We start from the raw sequence: 20701 nt of genomic DNA, 5'->3' as shown, positions 1-20701 counted from the left end.
TTTCTGTTAAATCAAAACAAAACGTCCTCAAAATCCAACTTAGATGGAAGATGGACATTACTCAAAGTAAAAGATTGATTTGACTTCAGAACCTCCCCTTTTGCGCTTGGACTCGGTCTCTCCCTCTTCTCTCCCTTTAAAAAAAGAAATCAACAAAGCATAAAGAGCTAAATTAATATGGTGGTGGTGTGGCGTGGCAGAAATGAGTGAAAACTGAGATGAATATGGGGGGTTCCCCGACCGACCCGAATCTATAATCTCGCGGCCCCGTTGCAAAGCCAAAACCGTTGGGGCGCGACACGTTGAACATGCATAAACGTGTCTGGTGCAGGCTCGGCTCGTACCACCCATATTTCTTCCTCCTAGGTCCCACCCTCTTTGCCCAAATCATCATCAAACCAAAAAGTTGGAGGGGGGGGGGGGAGTGGTTATCAGAAGCATCGCTCCTGAGTTGCTCACAATTAAAATTTGATTTAAAAAAATTGCACGATTGAAATTGTTTCTTATACCTTATTTTTAACAATGTGTGTGAGATTTATAAAATTTTATTCTAAAATTACACGTTATGCAAATAAAATTATACGGTAGGTAAAATGCACAAAATCGTTAGAAACGATTGCCATAGTCCAAAAAGTTGGATTTTGACCCACGATTTATACGCCTCCAATACCACTAGCTACCAGCTACTACTAGTATAGTATTAGTATTAGTGCTCGCGGAGTATGATCCTACTCAACCAAAGTCTCCTCAGAACCTTCATCAATCAGATCTCTACTCCACATTCCACAATCAATCGTGTCCCACAGTGCATGACACAATCATTCATAACGGCTTTTAAAGACATATATATATATGTATGTATGTATTATTTAATTTACTACTACTCCTTATCCGTGGGGTACAAATAATGTATGTTTCAAACACCATTATTCACTCTCCACGGAAGATGGACCCCACGAGTTCTTTATAATTTCAGATTCAGACAATAAAGAATTCGACAAAGAAAAAAAAAAAGAAGGAAAGAGATGAGGAATGGCTCTCAAGTCTTTATTAACTGTTCTTCATATATATATATATTCATAGGAATAAATACTACAGATATTTATGACGACAAAAATTTTAGTATAACAAGCAGGATAAAGGAAAATAAATAAATTATAATAATAAGAAAAAGGTGAGAACGGTTCAGGATTCTGTTAATCTATCAACATCCCACTCCCTCTAACGGTTTCTTTCTTTCTTTACCCCTTTTTTGCCTATGACATTTTCATATTTACACCATCACCCCCTGAGAAATTCGGGAATACCAATCATCGCCTGTCAGGTTCGCACCCAGTCAACCGTTACTGACTGCAACTTTACTAGGCAGCAGATCTCCGTTGCTCCGGCAATCCAAACTGGGATTCAGCTCCAGCTGAAGCTCCACTGAGGTACTTTCAGCCGTGGACGACGCTATCCGGGCTTTTAGTTCCTCGAAGCTTGGAGCTAAAGCTTTCTCCACCCATTCTTCCAAGCTTGATCGCCCGTGCCATAGCCCCCCTAGGATTCTCTCTGTTGCGTCTTCTCCAACTTCAATGCACACCCTGTCATCCACTACAACCATGGAGAATTTCGTAGCAATGGTTTTCCTGATCTCACGACGAACAAAGGCCATATCCACAGGCTTAAACACTATGGTATCATCTGCTAAATCCACCAGCTCATGAGGCACTGATGTAATGGAGAATTGCCTGCTGCCTTCAAGGCCGTGCTCTTCGTCGTGATCAACTGTGAGGTCACTTGAATTGTGAGATCCATCTGTTCTATCATCTTCACCGTCTGCTGCTGCTTGATTGAGGTCGAAAGAAAGACCAGAACCCACTTCTATTCTAGGTTTCGTCATTCTGTCCCCATCTCGTAACCAGGGCGCTCTTCGCTTTGCGTTCTTTTCGCCCATTGATAGCTTTAGCTGCCAATTATCACTTGCTAGAGAGGCAAGCTTCCTCTCATCAACTGAATTGTCGCTACTGATTGTTGACCAATTTCCAGTGAGAATGAATGTGACATTACCAAGACTAATTTCACGGCCATGAGAATCAGTGAGCCTGCCCCTCTCCATTGCCCGTTTTATGTTCCCGCGCATCAGCACATCTGCTTCATCAATATCTTCCAGCATAATAACCGAGAATGGATTTCTTCGAACAGCCTCAACAATTCGATCCAGTGCTGTCTTCCCACGGAAGATTGTATCTGGCTCTGCACCATCCCTTCGCGAACCAAGATATACCATTATTGGACTTGCACCACAAACATGCTCCGAAAGAACAGATGCCATCTTTCTTTTTGCAATTCTGTCAGGACCCGTGAACAACAACCACACATCACCCTTTGATGCAGAACCCCGCCGTTTCCCATTGCCCAACCGGCAACGCGTCACAGCTGAAGCCACAGCAGAGGCTGCTTCTTGCTGCCACCAAGCTTTCGCCATGAGACCCTTGAGAAGCTTTTTGAATGTATCAGCATCTAATGCACTAGCAAATTTGTCAAGCAATTTTGTCTCAGGTGCAGAGCATAGGCTGCCCAACAAGTCTTTTACATGGTTTTCGCCGGTCTCACTAGTCTTCTCAGGGGTTGTTTCAGTGACTTTCCGTCCAAGAGCCAGTTCTGTTCTCACAGGGCTTCCAGGAGGGGTATCAACACGATTTGAAAGTCGGACGGCCAATTGATTTGGAGTAGCAAGACGATCCAAAGGTTGAACAGTCACTTGATTTGGATTCATTTGCAATGCGTCGCCAAACACCCTTGTAGGCTGTAACTTTGGTGGAAGAGGTTGGCGTAAAAGTAGGTTTGGGTTATACAAGCCCATAGTGGGGAGAACTAGAGAAGCAATTTTCTCTGAGTTCACGTTTTGATGATAGTTAGGATGCATGCGCAAGCACGACTCGTTCCATTTCCTCTGTAATTCTTGGGTCTTCTGCTTTAAAAGCAATTCTGATTCCTTCCTCTGCAAATACAAAAATAGCAAAATTAATCTTTTTCTGATTATGCACCAAATTTTCAGTCTCCTGAACATAATACTATAAGCAAAGCATACCTGAGACTGATCTGTCATTTTATCGTCACCATTACTGAGTTTCGCATTCTGCAACCATTGTGGCAGAGGAGCCTTAGCTGATTCTGATTTATTTTCGGGGGCTAAATTCTCAAACTGCCTCTTCAGAAGTTTTAGCTCTTGTTCAAATTTCTCTAGACAGTGAGGACAGCAGGAGGTTCTGCGGGAAGGATCCTGGTTCTCCGTAACAACCCTTGACAAAGCAGGATTCACAGTCGGGAGACTCTTCAATGCATTTAGAGGCTCAACGTGATTGCCCAGAATTCTATCAGTTCCCAACCTAGACAATCAAGAAATCTCATTGCAAATTAGGGAAAGAAAATTCAAGACTACAGATATTCTACCATACCAGGTCATCCTTTTGGAAACAAAAAAAAAAAAACAAAGAATTAGAGAAAAGGGTAGATTTCCTACCAGCCAAATCTCTTCCTTATCAGAAACAAAGTTCATGCTTAAACAAATCCAGAAGAAGATAGCAGTTTAAAGCCTCTTTAATTATTTAGCTTGAATGAACATTTTAGTTTTGCACAAAAGTAGCTATTACAGCCTGGATACCCCTAATAAAGTAGCCTAGGAAAGCCTGAGAAAGCCAGCAGTTTATATGCAAATTTAACCACCAAATTAGGCCATTTCAGTGAAAAACAATAAACACAATCTTCAGGAGTTTCCGCAACAATTCAGAAAGATGATTCTGTAAATTAGCCTGATCCGTAATGAATTACCCATCAACTAGTAGTTCTGATAACCATCATTACCACCAAAAGAAAGGCAATAAGCACTGCGCAAACTAACGTACCTCGGGAACATCCCCGGCATAGGCGATCTGGGAGCTATAGGGACTGCCTGCAGATCCCAATCATTTTCCATGGTAGGATGATAAACTTGGCACCTCAAATAAGTCTCGCAAGTTGCAGTTCCAATCAACCAAATCTTACTAGCACTATTATTTTCCCCACACCTGGTCAATAACTTCCCCATTTCCACCACGGCCGCCCTGCCGGCCTCGGAAACCACCTGCTGCTGAGGCTGCTGAACCCCACCAGCACCACCATAACTCCCACCAGGCTGCTCCACAAGCCATTTCAAATCCCCCAAATGAAGAATAATTCCACCATTTCCATTTAGCCTGCTCTCAATTAGCCCTCCCAATTCCTTCATTTTCTCGGCTATCTGATTCTTTTCCCAAGGAAGTTCTTTCTCGATGGAGATAACCTGAAGATTCTTTAGAACCCCCTCACTGCCCAAATCTCCTTTCTCAATCCTCCTCAGCAGCTCCTTCACCACGGCCTGTGGCTCGCCTTCCCCTACCAAAACAGGATTTCGTTTCTTGCTTCTCGATAAAATATCCAAAACTTTCTTCACTTCTTCATTCCTCTGACTACCCAATTGCCCAGCAGCCCCTTCGACGAGTCTTGGATTCAGATACATGTGCCGATTGGGCATTGGAATAGCAGTTGATGGGGCTGGAGGTGGCACCGGAGTCGGGCCCGGAGCTGTGAGTATTTTAGGGCCCCCAATCCCCCCGAACGTTCCCAAATTAACATTGCCGTGAGGATGATGATGCGAATTGGTCGAATTCAACGTCTGCTCAATGGTGGCCTTAACTGCAGGACTAGAAAAACTCGCCTCCCGCATCACTCTGCTCACACTTGGGTCATCCAAGATCGAAATTATCAACTGTTCCAGCTCAACTTTTACCGCCAAAAGCGGCTGTTGTTGCTGCTCGGGGCAACCACGCCTCTGATGCGCCTGAGCCCGCTTCAGAGCTGCCATTAGCGCATTAGAAATCGGCGGCTCCATCCCAGGAGCCATGTTCTGGGCTGTTGGGAGCCGCTCTAATGCCACGCTAAAGCACAGCTCCAAAGCTCTGCACTGCAGAGGATGCGAAGAATTGGGATGAGAACGAATACATGCCTGCCTTAAAAACCCAGATGGGGAGGCCAAAAGCGTCGCCGCCACATGCAGGGGAGTAGTTTGGCCGTGATTCCGGCGGCCAGCCTCCGCTATAGAGTGGTTGAGCACGCTGGCTGCTTCTGGGGTCAGGGTCTGTTGGATAGTATTCAACCCTGCCCTCATACTAACACTCTTCTTCCTCCTTTCACTAGGTACTAACACTAATTCGAATGACTAGAGAAAACTAATAGCACCAATAGTAGATAGAACCCAATGGAATGCAAGAAAATTTTGATACGCCCAAATGGAAATGACAAAAATTTGGAGCTGGGAGAAAGAATAATCAGACCCAATTATTGGAAACACTAATAAAAAGGAAAAATCCAAAACGAATAGAAGAAATTAAACTATCAAAAAAAAGAAAAGAAAAGAAGGGTATCCAATACAGGGTATGGAGAGCTCCTGGTTTTGGTTATGAATTGATCTATCTTTCTTTTATTTCCAGCTTGGTTTCGGGTTCTTGTCTTCTTGAGGGAAAATAATGGAAAGAAAAAAAAAAGAAAAAGGAAAGATCATGCCCCCTTCAAATTCACAGACGAATTCTTCTTCTTCTCATATCTAACTTATGGTTTTGTTGGTTTTCCTCTTTTCTCTATCTCTCTCTCTCTCTAAAAACTCTTCACATGTATACACTCATCTGGTTTGTGTAGAGAAGATGATGATGATGATGATGGTGATGATGATGAGAAAAGTAATGAGAACACACACACACACTTGACTCTTAACTCACCGTCTCTTTCTTCTCATTCAATACATGGGAGGAAAATATCAACTCATCTCAAACCTCCCCACATAATGATGATGAAAGAGAAATAATTATAAACCTCCCCAAGAAATTTACCCCCAAAAAAAAATTGAATAAATAAATAATTTTAAATAAAAAGTGCGTGTGGTGTGTGAGAGAGAAAGGAGGAAGGATGAATGAAAATCAAAATGTGAGTAGTATAGTACTATAAAACAACTTTTTTAGGCCTGCAAGAAGAACAGAGAAAGCCAAGTGAGGTTAAAAAAACAAAAACAAAACAAAAAAAGGGTTTTAGTTGAGATGGTGAGGTGGCAGGAAAAGGGGGGCTTGCACTGTTGGTTGTCCTTTACTGTGAAGTGTGGGAGAGAGAGAGAGAGAGAGACGGGAATTTATGGAAATTAGAAAAGGTACAAGTACTTTCAGTTGCAAGGATTTCTGGAAAATGCTTTCTGGGCAGAGCAACCTGTTCTCCTTTTTGTGTCCTCTTTCGCCATTTTCAATTTTACTGCTAGCACTTTTTAATTTTAAATTCTTTTTTTTTTTTTATCTTTTTACCGATATGATTTGACTAACGCTTGTTTGTCCATTTGACGAGCACTCGTTAAGATATATAAATATATATATATATTAAGTATTAAATTTTTAGTAAAATTGAGATTAATTTAAAAAGAGTTTGTGAATACACTGGCGTGCTAAATGTGAGTTTGAATTCGTATGATAAGTCGGATTTAATTTAAGTGTATTGACGAATATCTAACAAGGCAAGGTGTCAGTTAAAAAAAAAATTTCTTACTAGTATTATTATTATTATTAAAATAGAGGTGTGCATAATGTATCTATTTTATTTGATTGTGGAGATAATGAGAGGGCGAGGGAGGAAGGGGATGGTTGAGAGGGGAGGGTGTAAAGTAAGATAAATGAACCTTTTTAGATAGGTGAGGGGATTCATGAGTAGATTACTTTACTTTTATGACACACACACACACAAAACTTACTTTCTCCATCTTCTCTGATGACTAAAGATTGACTGCCTTTTTAGCTCTTCATTTGTCTTGCATTAGTTTTCATCGGTCTAATGTTCCTCCCGCGGGAAAAGGTGTATACTTCCCAACTCTCAATCGTATCTCGTGTACACAACTCGCTAGAAGGACAGAGTTGGTTTTCAACTTTTCTTGCATGGTGAGAGACAGCGAATGCGTTTTTTGTGTGGCTTCGACGGTGTCAGAAAATTGAAATGGCTTCTTTTGTTTGCCTTTAAACCAAAATTTTCTGCTTTTCACACGCAAATGCTGCAAAAGGTGCACGAGCGTGGCTCTCTCGCTCGTTTCTCATTTCATGCATGTAACCCCTTTTTCGAAGGACTTGTTTATCAACACAATTGATTGTAGGATTTGAAGGATTCTTAGGAATTGCTCGCTAGCTAACACAATTGACAGAGAAATTAAAATATATGATCTTTTTTGTGAGTAAATGATTCGTCCTTATCAACTTAATTGACGACACCATTTTTGCTAGTTATTATGGAATTTCAATAAGAGAGAATAATTTATGTCGTACAAGTGTTTTGGTAATTGGGTTTGTATTGACTACACCATTTTCTCCGGTTATTTGATTCGTGTCCCGATTAGTTAAAGGCTAAAGGTGAGAAGCCGTGTAAACAAATTGTAGGAGCAGCAGTAATACCGAATCAGCAGGAATTGGAAATTAATGCACCTAACTGTTTTTTTTGGGCGTTTTAACTTTTGAGAAGTAGTCAAAATGAACTTTTCTTCTTCAACAAATGACACCTCATAAAGAAGTCGGTTAATAAAATTAACCTCACATAAGGCAATGATAATGATCTCTCCTTTGATTTTTTGAATGTTAAATTAATCACTCCCTTTTTTTTCAACTTTCATTTGAAAAAAATAAGGAATGCGGAAACAAAAGAAAATAAGGGGGAGGGGGGGGGGGGGGGGGGGAGGGAAGGGATTCATATTCTTTTCCACAGCCAAATATACATAATAAAGATCGTGTAAATTTTTTCTGGTTTCAGAGAACGTATATGTTTCCTTTCTACTGTTGGGAGTGTTTGTATAGAGTATTATTTAAAATAATTATTGTAATATATTTTGTGATGTTATATAAGTTAAGTAAAAAAAATAGTTAAAAATATATTAAAAAAAAAGGATTAAAAATGTGTTATGATACAGGCAAATTAATATTTGAGATAATGACTGTATCCTGACACAGCTACCCTATTGTTTGTTCAGCCTGATTCAAGTATATTCGTGAATACGAAGGAATAAATAGCAAACGAATTAATTAAAAAATGAACCGTACACAACAAAAGTGCGCTTTTAGTTTTCATACTTATGCTTGTGACCTATACACACACAAGTGCCAAATTAAGGTTTAGCTTTGATATGCTCACCCTTTTTTTTTTTTTATAACTTTTCTACAATGTTAAACAGTTCCAATAGATCCGAATCATGCGTGAAGAGGTGTAATTTTGATCACAAATTAATTTGCTTGCCAGTCACAAAATATTTAAACATTTAGCGTTTAGCGGTAATTGAAATTGAACTGTCAACAAAATTAGATTATGTCAATTAGAACATTAAATCCGAATATATTAGCACTAGTCTTGTTTAATCAATCATTCCGATGCTATAATAATCTCTTTGAGCATCATAAGTTATGGTCATATTACTATTAGAGCACAAAAGGGTTCGAATAACACCAAAGGAATTGTATAGAAACTTGGGAATGAATCAATAAAAAATTGTGTAATTGGATTAGATACATAGGTGATGGAGACGATAATGACCTAGAGTACCTCAAGATCATTGGGAAGGCAGAAACATCCCCCAACGAGATCATGAGAGTAGAAACAAAGGAATTATCTTTAAAAGTATACAAACTGGGGGGTTTCTAATCCACCCCCTTTCCGCCCTATTCATTATTAGATTATTCTATTCACAAACATCAATTAAGAAAAGGTTCCTCCCAACTAAAAAATAAATTAAAATTTTCATGTGGACCCTATGAAACTTTTTAAAGCATATTTTACTTGTCGTACTGTTTAAGTTCCACCAAATGATACAAATGGTTTAACTTTTTTGGGATTCTTAACTTTTTCATAATTTTCCCTTCACCACCTTTTGTAAAAAGACCCTTTTTTTTCTTCTTTCTTTTTTTTGTTGGTACAAAGACTTGAGAAACAAAAGAATGAATCATCATCATCATCATATTCCCTTTTGGTAACGCACGCTCTCACTTGCCTTTTACGCGTTTTTCGAGTCTATAACCACCTTTTCACCACCACCCCCTCTCTCCTCTGTCCCTTCCCTTCTATTCTATCGCTTCTCGCAAACTTCGCTCTCTCTTTCTAATCTTTAAGTCACAGATATGTCATCTTCACTTTTCTATGATCTCCGAGAAAAATACTACCAAAGTTTAGTGAAATTTGTCATAGTCATCAAGTACTATCACACGTAGTTAGACTTATTTATCTATTGTTTTTTTTTCCCTCGAGTATTGACCAACTCGATCTTGATCTTCATTCTGATACAATATTTTGTTATAGGTTAATCTTTTCTATATACACAGACAGTATCAGTGTTAGATGAATGAAAATTATGTAAAATTTGAATTTGATATTCAACTTTTACACACATATCAAGAATCAAACGGTGGTGATAATGTATACACTGTCAGTATATAAGATTTATTCTTTTATTATAAGTAGCGATTAATAAGTAGTATTGTTTGGGGCTGTGAGGAATCAATCAACCGCATATACAAATGATTCCTGTCATAACTAAAGTACAAAAACAGTCATTAAGCAGATTGTTTAATACTAACTTTCAAGTGTATCTAAAGTAAATCTATTTTAACATGGATGTTGAACTTGAACGCTGCCGTTTGCCTCATAGCTAGCTAGGATTGTAGACGTTGGCTTTTTCCATATATGGACATGGGGGGGGCGAAGGTAAAAGTAATCGGAGCAATAAGGTTGGAAAAATTTAGTATTAGTATCTTGGCCTCCTTTGACGCACTAACAAAAAGTTGTGCCCAGGGTTCATTCAGAACAGATACACACTTGGACGTCAAAAGAGCAAAAGGACATGTACATACCACGAAAATAGTTAGTAGGCATGAACGTAGGTTCCGTGACCTTCCAACTTTCTCACATCCTATTTGTGGCTTTTTGTTTTTCTTTTTTTTTTTTTAAAAAAAAGACATAAGACATCATGAAATTGGCATTTGTCAAATTTTCATTTTTAACCTTATACTTTTCAAACTCAGCGTGGCGCACTTATGCATGAGATACCAACCAGAATAACGTGTTTTTCTTGTTTTAAATGATGTACAAACATTCAGGTGCGTTCGATTTATTTGTGCTTTTCCCTTTCGTTCAAAGTCAACCAAAAAATCATCAGTCTTGAATGATGGTCATCCATCCGGATTTGCAAAAATGATTTTCAAATTTTGCTATACTTATATTATGAACATGATTAGTGACTATTATTTTTTATTTTTTATACATCACATCATATAAAGTATTACAGTATTATTTCAGATAATTTTTTTTCAAATATTATTTCTTTTACAAACGGACCCTCAAGAGTATTTGACTGTAAGTCGGATATGGTTGTTTCTTTGAAGAGTGGAAAAAAAAAAAAAAATTCAACGTGAGTCACCACTAAATTAATTACGTAGAATGAACAACTTTTTTAAAAAAAAAAATCAAAAGACTACACATGAATTTAGAAGGCAAAAACAGAAAAAAGGAAAAAAAAAAGAAGAGAGAATCATATCCTAACTTTTTATGCGAAAGCCTGCGGGCTATGTTGGCCTGTCCAAGCAAAATTCCCCTGCCCGATCTGATGCTGCATGTCCAAAAAAGCAGGTTTCACTGCCATGCAGAGAATCTAGCGGTTAGATGTAATGTCAGATGATCTTGACCGTCAGTTCACATTCACACTTGTTATTCTTCCAACCTTTTTCAAAATACCGTGACGATAAATATAAATATCGTCGTCTCCACCCCTTTTGTTTGCAGTCGAAACACGCACTACTGTCATATTCTCGCGAGATAATAGACCATCGCGGCACTGAAAATATCGTGGGCGAGAAGAGACAGACGGAAAAAGCAATGTTAGGCGTGAAATATAGTCCATCCCCTTTTTCAGTGGCCAGTGGCCAAGGAAAGGAAGTGTGAAAAAGTTGAAAGAAAGAGAGAGGAAGAGTTCTCGGCGATGGTGACTATCAACTTTCCACATTTATTACCATTCACGTATCTTTTCTTTGCATAGCTTTCTTGTTTGTTTGTCCCTTTTGTGTATCCAATTGCTTGGTCCATTTCTATGCAAGATTCGGAATTTTTATACAAGTTTTACTGGTTATGATTTAAGTCATTAATACATTAGAGGTGTGGATTTATAAAGACTAATAAATTCTCGTTTCGTAGTAATTATTTTGGCGAGAGAGTCGTTGATAATTACATTAGGTTTGTCTAGTACTCAATCAACACTCGCTAGACAAGTTCAAAAAAAGAATAATAAAAATACATGCAAATCGAGTGATCAATATAAATTTATGCATTTAAATGATAAATTGTTTATATATTATAGTTTTCAATGAACACTCGTCAAAAAAAAAAAAAAAAATTTACTTGCACTTTGAAAATTTCTTTTAGGTTCACACGTACGTGGATTTGATGATTTGACCACAATACTCTCGTCAAATTGGTGGGATAAGGACTATATAAGGGGTATGGTTAACTTGAGGACCAAATTAATTTGTAGGTGAAGTATCGATCAAACATCCAATGTTGATAATTGATTCATGAGTCAACTCTAGATCAAATATCTTTCTTCCACCTTATCAAAAAAAAAAATATCTTTCTTCCAAAAAAAAAAAAAAAGAAGATCTCTACATCAAATATCTAATCAATGCATTAACGGAAAAGGAAAAAGAATCAATTTAGAGCCTGTGCCTATTTCATGTGATTAATTGCCCTTATTACTCAACCTAAGCTGCTCTTACTGCTTAGAAAATACCCAAACTGCCCTTGAATTGGCGGTCAATTAGAGGACGTAGTTTATAAAGGATTTCTTTGCTTTTCAGAATTATTTGGCATATGCTTATTCTAAAAGTTCTTTTCAGGATTATTTTGGGATGAAAAAAATGGTGATGCATTATGGCAATTTAATTTGACCATTTTCAGTTAACAAGTCTCCAGGAAGTTGCCTTTGCACATATATATATATCTGAAGTGTAAATTGTTCGTCTCTGTTAAATCAGAAACAATTGGTCAAATGATTTAAGAGGAAGAATAACTCAATGGGGTTTGCTCCTTCGTCCACATGACAAGGTTGACTTGTACTGTATGCAAAGTTGAAAATCAGTTTCTTTTATTGTTGACTAGGGAGAATTATATGTTGGGCACTCTTTTGCTTCGGCAAAACAAAAATTGTCTTCAAATTTCTCCACGAACCGTGTGCCTTGCTGAATAATTTTGAAGAATGACAAAATTTTACAAGAATTGTCTCCCATTTCGATATCTTTATTCAAAATGAAAACACAAACCATGATCACAGCCGATCAAGAATGAACATATGCTTTTTTGTTTTCTTTCTGGGGACGTAAAACTGGACAAATTGAGATGCAGCCCAGAGTAAATGCATAAATGTAAAGAATGATTAAATTAGATGAAGTAGAAAAAAGACAACAAATTCATCTCCTCCCTCCTCCCCATCGTTCAATATTCTTTCCTTCTCTTCCTTTTTTCCTGAGGGTGGTCAGTGGTGTTTGAAAAGGGTTATTGAAAACTACACAGGATGTGACTTTGAGCAATACATTTATTTGCACAAAAATTTCAATTTTCCGCGTGAACTTGTCGATATTGCGAATTTAAAGCACACTGCGTTACCTTTCTAGGATTAGTTCCATATTCTATACTTTAACAAAGTGCTCTGTACCAAGATTCCAACCTTCTACCTAATTTTTTCCTAAATGAAAACCTCTCTTCTGTTAGCTTCCATTTCCATCAATATTTTGTAGGTCTTTAGGCGCAAAATGGTAGCTGGGAGGAGAAGAGAGAAGTCGATACGGGCGTTGAGTACGTACTACAATTATCTTTTCTTTTCCTTACAAGAGTTACAGCTAGAAAAGATCACTTGTATACATACGAAACTTATGCAAGTTGATCATGGCGATGTTGGCTCTAGGCGAAGCAAATAAAAGGTAGCTGCAACATGCATGACCGCTAGAGCTGTGTATTGAATAAGGTTGTACGTGAGATGCAAAAGTTCAAATAAAGTTTTTGCACAATCGATTGAGTTTTTCCTTTCATTCTTTGGGATTTCTTCTTATTTTGGTGTTTTTTTTTTTGGTTGATTTTTTTGGGTTGTGGGGATCGATGGGGTGGTTTGTTTTTGGAGATCAACCAGGGAAGTTCCGGACAAAAGAGGGGGTTGGTGGAACCTTTCTTGATTAAGCTTTGCTTTCTTCTCAAACATACCTACATCTTAAGCATGATACCGTAATAATTTCTTCCACTGTAAAAAGCTCCTGAGGTTTCTTCACCACCCTCAATTCCAACTCCCACTTTTAACGCATCCTTAGATTTCTTCCCATCATTTCATTCCTTCCTAACTAGTTTAAATTGAAACAAACTCTCTCCCCATATTATTTCACCCCAACATCACTTACAGCTGTTACTTTGTACTTGGATGTCATCCATAACAGAAAACTTTTCTCCCACTACACCTTTGCCTTTTCATGCCATCTAACATTGCCAATAATGGAGGAACATGATTCAATGAAATGCCTTTCTAATCCAAGCAAAGATTGCTAGAATAACAAGTGCCCTCCGCTCGAAGGATTATTCCCCTTTTGATCTAATTGCTAAATTAGCAAATATTTCTACTACTGATTAATGTTCATGACCTCTACATCTAGCTAGCCGCATAAAGCGCATGTAGACTTTTAACAATTTGTTAGCACTTAATTTTCTTGCTCAAAAGTGATTCCAAAATGCTAGTTAATTAGTACCTAATTGGTGATTTAATTAAACATTATTGTTTTGACGAATATATATATATATATACACACACACACACATCAAATGATCTCCACATGGCCAATGTCCCATAATTAAGCTTTCAAGTTTTATAAGCAACCACCCTAGCTCGAGTTCAAATTTGCAATTGATCAGATTATGATCGTTAAAAGGCTTCTCTAAAGGCTAATTGATGGAATATCATGAGACAAGAGGGCCCAAAACTCTTTTCACTAGTGCAAGCCAAGCCCCACGTCAACTTTATGCAAATGTGTGTACATTGCTATCTCTTGGTGTGTGTGTGTGTGTGTGTGTGTGTGTAATCATGGCATGAAGGTCAAACTTTAAGCAAACATATGCATAACAACTACTTACTCACAGATGGGGAGAATTGAGAGCCATTCCCTCTCCTCTCCTCCAAAAGGTTTCGGTAGCTTCTTATACTCAAAGCAAGTGGTAGACTTTCAAAGTCTGTCCTTTTCCCTCTCTCATGAACATTGTTAGTCTATAATAGGGAAAAGAGGCCTTGCTTTTTGATCACAGATGATATTAGGCAAGAGAGACGCACCAATCAAGCAAAAGATGACCATTGGTTCCCCCTTTTTACAATAGAAGTATTGTGTCATCATTGCAAAAAAGAAATAGAGGAAAGTTGGGAGGATTTAGGTGTAGACTTTAATTGTTATAAGTTCTCTCTCAAATTTCTTTTTTTTTTTTTTGATGGGACTACACAATAATACTTTAATGAACCTTCTTTACGCTGGATACCATCCTATTTCTGTCGTCAATCAACATTAGCCCCTTATAAAGGAAAATGGAGAAAAAACAATTGAAGTCCCCCCCCCCCCCCGCAAATTTTTTTTTTATTTCTATTTCCAAAACAAGATGAACCGTGTAAAATGGGAATGTTTTAGTATGAGAATTTACTAATGCCTCTTATAGGTGAATTGTTTCTTGTGCTTTGTTTCACTCGTGAGTGATTCCTGTGAAGACTATTTCCAAATTAGTTGGTAATGTTTGTTAAACATCAATGATCTTCTCTCTCAATATTGTGGCTGTTATGCACAAAACACATAACAAAATTAAATTTGATGTTGATCTTTCCAGTTTCTTACCAGTATATGTGATTGTCAATGATAACAAGAAACAACATGTGACGCTCGTGAAACTTGAAAGAAAACTAGCTTAATTCTAAAAAAAAAAAAAAAAAATCAGAAAAACTACTACTTTTTATTAAGAAAGGTCAATTTAATTTTGTCCAACAAGTGTTATTTCAATGATATCACTTGGTTAAGTTAAAGTCTTAGCTGGGTGTGTTAATTAACACCTTCTAGATATAACGTTTAGCATTGATAAATACTTTTTTGCAAGATTCAAATCCATGCTTTTGCAACAGGTGTTGTATATGCCAAAGGCTCTGCATGTCCGTGATGATGAAAGCACCGGCCCATCATAAATCTATTCAAAGTTCCTTTCCGCTTCTACTGCTAGGGACAATGAAGAGATGCCAAAAGCTTAGTTAAAAAGAACATGGCACCTCAAACTTTACTTTTTTAAGTTCCATAAAACTATCCTTAAGAGTTACTAGCAATAGAAAAATCCTATTTAAAATAAGCTGGAAGGAAAAAGCCAACAACTTTTCCTCCACTAATGGTGTTTTGTCCCTAATTAAACCTGTATGCTTTACACACAAGAATTCAACTTTCTAGGAGAAATTCAGAATGAACCACTATGAGTCACTAACCCTTTTGGATGGGCATGTAAAAGGAGGACAAGCAAACGTAAGATACTTAAAACCCTACATCAAAGCGTGGAAACAAAAGTTTAGGTTTGATTAGTTAGATTGATTAATGCTTAATGAAGCCTTAAAGTTAGGGTATAAACTCTTCTCTTTTCAAAAGTTGTGAGGAAGTCTTACCTTGTATCCCATGTTATTCTTATTACCCAAGGGACCTACGTTGAATGATTATGCGGTAATTGGAAGAAAACGCTTTCTTGAATCCACAGGTGAAAGTTTGTACCAATGATCAGCAACTTCTTGAATTCTATTCTCTTTTTATTTTTATTTTTATTTTTTTGTTTCAATCTTCCTCTAGTTGTTAACTAAAATGATTCCATTGCTAGCTAATAACCATCAAAACATTTGTTTGAAACCTGTCAGCGTGTGACCAGATCTGCTCTCTAAGTTATTAGCCATATTAAGATTAACAAAAAAAAAAGTCAAATTATCCTTAAATTGTAAAGTTTTGACCGAGCCCTTATATATAAGAAATTAACAAGGATGAGTGCCTCATCTCCTAGTTTATCATGAAGAAGGATAAGAAATATTTTACTTAAGAGCAGAGTGAAACAAAACATATTGTGCTCACAAGATGTTAAAAGGAAAGATTTATGAGATAAACCTAATTACTCGTGTTTTTTAATTAGAATAAATAGCAACTTTGTCAACCTACTTATGTCAATTTCACACTTTTATTTAAATTATATGGGATAATTATCTATAACTCCAATTTTACATGTTATTGCCGTCATGGTCTATGCACGCCAAAGAAAAAGAACTCCTCCATCATCTCGCTTATCAAGAATGGTCTTTCCCTTGCATATTGAAGAATGTCGGCACTTGGCTTAATTTGATGCAAAATGCCTACCATCGTTTCCATCCGTCGGTGTCATAGTTAGAATATGACATGCATGTAAATGTTATTCCCATTTTCTACAAGCTGCATATTTGTCGATCCACAGCAATAAATGACTCCCGACTTGAAGTTTCTAGCTATGTCAATTTCACATGTCCACTATGACCTCTGGCTCTCATTTTTGGCCTTTTCACCAAAAATTTCATCAAGAATGTTGACAAAATGAAATTGGCTTGAATTATTCCAAAATGGTTAAACTTCTCAGAGGATCAATATCATGCACAAATACAGCAAACTGAAAATTACTATTTGCATAAATCTGCATTAGATTGTAACGTAGTTTTGTTGTTTTTAGAAGTTTTATGGTCCCAATGCACTATTATATAAAAACTTTGGGACGTACGAATTGTTTGTTTTTCACGTAACATGGAGAATGTTAGCCTCTTCGTGTAAAGTAATCAATTAACACCCTAGCTATCAGACGCAAAGAGAGAGGGAAGAGGAGTGATAGAATTGTAGTTAGATAGAAGTCATTCCAGAAAATTGCAGAATTGAAGTTCTATGTGATCATGCATGTAAATGTTTCTTACTTGGTGGTGCTTAATTTTTTTTTGCTATATAGGTGGAATGGTGTTGCTGATAAAGCCATGAACAAAGTTACTCAAGATTCGTCCAGGAAGATATCTGCCATGATATGAGTGGATGTATTTCATCATTATAAACATATATATATATATATATTTCAATAAGTACTACTCATTATTGAAAATGCATTTAATAATCAGGAGGAGCAAATTCACTGTTGAGATGTCTATCACTATAATTGCACAATGGGCCTTTCTTCTTATCCGCCACATCCAAGTTGTCTAAATATTAGGTGCAGATGCAATGCTAGGAACTTTGTTAAACAATCAAAAAGTAGTCTTTTGTGTCCACATCCATGTTCTTATACTTATTCTTGAACCAAGTTTTTCAGCATATATATAGATAATGTTGCTTGCATACTAGGAGAAGTGTGGATCTCTTTTAAATATATACCCAAAAATAGGAAAAGGAAAAAAAGGAAAAAGATGCTCGATCAGCTCATGTAACTTGAAAAATTAAGTCCAAAAAATGAGAGTGAATCAGTGTACTTATCAAGTAATTTCTGTTTTCCCAGTCAAATTCTTGACAAGCAAGCAAGCTACTCTTTTTTAGTTGATTTAGAACTACTCAACTCCAAATATTATTGTCCCTAACAAGTTCTTTTTGTTAATGTCTCGTTGCATTCAAAAGATATTGGAGAACAATCAGATGTTCAATTTCAACCCTTCTAACTACATCTGTTGATTGACTGTTTTTCAAAAATTTATTTTTGAAGAAGTTCAAATACCTTTTCTAATTGTATTTTTTTTTTTTAACACAATGTTGTCTAAAAGGTTCTAAGATTCTATTCTTCTTCAAAAACACACAATCCAAACTCCATGTGCACTTGGATTGGCCATTATTCAGATTTTTTTCTTTTGTATAATTCACTAAACACGTTTTTTTAGTACCTTTTTTTTTTAATCTCAAATGTGTCATGTTACAAAATTTGTTATAATATTATTCTCCAAAAAAAAAAAAAAACAAACAATCTCGAATCAGAATAAGAGAAACTTTAGTCGTAAAGATTGACACGGGAGACAACAATCGACTTCTTGTCGAAGCCACAAGGATGACCAAATAAAAAGCCACATGCATCTGAAAATTCTCCTTGTCTAGAATGGCCCCATCTTGGGATTATTTTCTCCCAGGATTTTAGTACAATACAAGAAATGAAGGATCAAAAGTAATCAACACTTATGTGGAAAGTTTCATTGCATTATATCACTCTCTATTGACGGCCCGCGATGGGTCACCATTGAATGTCCACATTTGGTGGGGATACCTTACAATCAATCCAGTTAGAATTCACCTAAAATTAGTAAATATTCAGTCTAATGCTGTTGCTGAATAGATAAGAATACTGGCTTGCTTGGATTGCTGACATTTGTAACTAAAAAATGCTCTTTTTTTTTTTTTTTTTGGTGATAACGGCATACCTATTTTAACTTAGTTTACTCCTACTCCTAAGAGGGGAATCTACTCTATGGGATCATCCAATTGAGTCAGGAGAACCTGACGGGACTGAATCACCATCAGACCAAACGAGTGCACTACACAAACATATGTGGAGTGGTAATACAAAAAATGCTCATTAATACAAAGAATCAAAGATGACGACCGAAAAGGGAGTCTTATCTGATTCCAAACCTATACGTACGATGTGAAGTGTTAATATTACAGTTTTCAGTGGGAATAGCAATTTTTTTTGAACAAGATTCCGAAGGGAAAGTCATCAGTTAGCTTCCCACACGTGCAAAAGTGAGGAATATTTGATGCAAAAGCTTCTAAATCCAATTGACAAGGCTTTAGAAATTTGATTCTAAGGATTGTGAATCAGGAGGTCATGCATGAAATCCCACAACTGTGCATCAATCTTCAACATCTTAGGCCACAATTTAAGAAGCTACGAAGGGTGAATAACAAGTGGTCCTATACATATTCAATCAACAACATTGCGTATAAATCACACATCTCGAATCTTTTTTTTTTTTTTTTTAACTCTCGATCTTTTCATCTACTCTACCGTGACAGATTTCCTCGTTTTACCTTTTTTTTTTAAAAAAAAAAATTAAATGAGAGCCGACGTCATGTATTCCTCATGATTTCTTTAGTTGATCAATATGTTTGCCTCAAAAGGTCCTTCAGCAGAAGAAATTAAATGCCATAAGCACATAGTGTTCTAGAGTCAATTTGGTTTGTGATCCAATATCTTTCTGTATTAGAAAATTGATCTCATAGAAAATACATATTTTCTTAAATAAAATTTCAAATACTAAGATGACCATCTTTCTTTGTAGTTCTTAGGTAAAAACTTTTCTTAGAAATGCTTTCATAATAGTTGGTGGACATCTTTCTTTGTTATTCTAGGGTAAAATTTTAACAATCACATCATCCATTGGAAAAATTAAGATATATGTCATATATAAGGTTGAAGATGTTCTCGAGATAATAAATTCTTATGCTTGATCAGCTTTTGAAACCATAATTTGGGCTCTGTATTCATGCGAAAACACTTTTAGGAGTGGAACGAACCACGCAGATAATAAAGGAATAAAAAATACGTACTTATGTTAAATGTTAAAATTAAATGTAGAAATTGTTCATTTGACAATTGGTAAATTCATGGTAAAGCTCTGATAGTTGGCGAGAAAAGAATTGTGATTCCCTCATCCAATTCTCCTCTTCTAACAATAAATAATTAAATGATAAAAATTAAAAGTTTGAGATGGGTTAATTAGCAAATAATAAGAAAGTAGACATTGTCGGAGAACTAGTAGATTTTGCCATTGTATTCTAATGCAGATCCCGTACTTCCCTCACATGATAACAAACTGAAGCCATGTCGGAAGCATCATGCAAGCCTAATAACAGCTTGATTAATTAGTGTTGTTTAATCAAGTTTAATGTACTCAAGTGGTGGTTTAAACTAGTCTTTAAACATTATACTAGTGCATGTTTTCACTAAGAAAATTGTATATTTTGTCAATGCAGTTCACACACACACACATATATATAGAATCATATGATGCATTTTCTGTAGTCATGGATTTATGTATAAAGTGGGTATAGTTGGGAGACAGACATATCTTCCTATTGAAGAATCTGAATTGGAAAAACCGTTTGGATTGCATTTTCCGTCATTTTTCATGGAAAAATTACTGTAGCGATTTGATGTATGTGAGGGAAAAAGATAATAGGGAAATGTGATCACGGAAAACAACACAATTTTTCGGCGGAAAACCGCAATCCAAACAAGGTAAAATTTCTAAAGCTTTTGCTCCTTACGTTTGTTTTTCTCTAAAAGAGAACAACTTACGTACGTTAACAGATGGGATGATTTATTCTCTGATTGGATTGTCTTCTTTTTGTGTTTTCTCAAAGAATCTAAACCTGCGTTAATCTTGCATTAATCAAACAACGTCTGATCACCCTGCACTAAGGCTCAAAAGATTTGAGCACTAATTATCATAACAACTTTTCCATGATTCTCATCCTATAGTCAAAAGTGCTTACGTGGAAATAACACCAAGACTTAGCGTCTAGGGAACAACTAAGACAATAGTGTTTTAGACTTAATTCTTCCTTCCATTTGAGAAGTA

General features: G+C 36.6%; 1 protein-coding gene across 1 annotated transcript; it reads right to left on the bottom strand.

The window, feature by feature from the left end:
- Positions 1-1026: 1026 nt before the first annotated feature.
- LOC113692591 (protein SUPPRESSOR OF MAX2 1A-like) lies at positions 1027-6018 on the bottom strand. The gene is made up of 3 exons (XM_027211015.2): positions 3888-6018; positions 3074-3371; positions 1027-2983 (listed from the first exon to the last, which is right to left on the bottom strand). Exons 1-3 carry the CDS (start codon positions 5165-5167, stop codon positions 1337-1339), a joined length of 3225 nt encoding a protein of 1074 aa, XP_027066816.1. The 5' UTR covers positions 5168-6018; the 3' UTR covers positions 1027-1336.
- Between the last annotated feature and the right edge of the window lie 14683 nt (positions 6019-20701).

This window comes from Coffea arabica, chromosome 6c (assembly GCF_036785885.1).
Source record: "Coffea arabica cultivar ET-39 chromosome 6c, Coffea Arabica ET-39 HiFi, whole genome shotgun sequence".
In the NCBI taxonomy this organism is placed as follows: domain Eukaryota; kingdom Viridiplantae; phylum Streptophyta; class Magnoliopsida; order Gentianales; family Rubiaceae; genus Coffea; species Coffea arabica.
The sequence above is the reverse complement of the archived record's forward strand: the minus strand, read 5'-3'. Positions and strand labels throughout refer to the sequence as shown.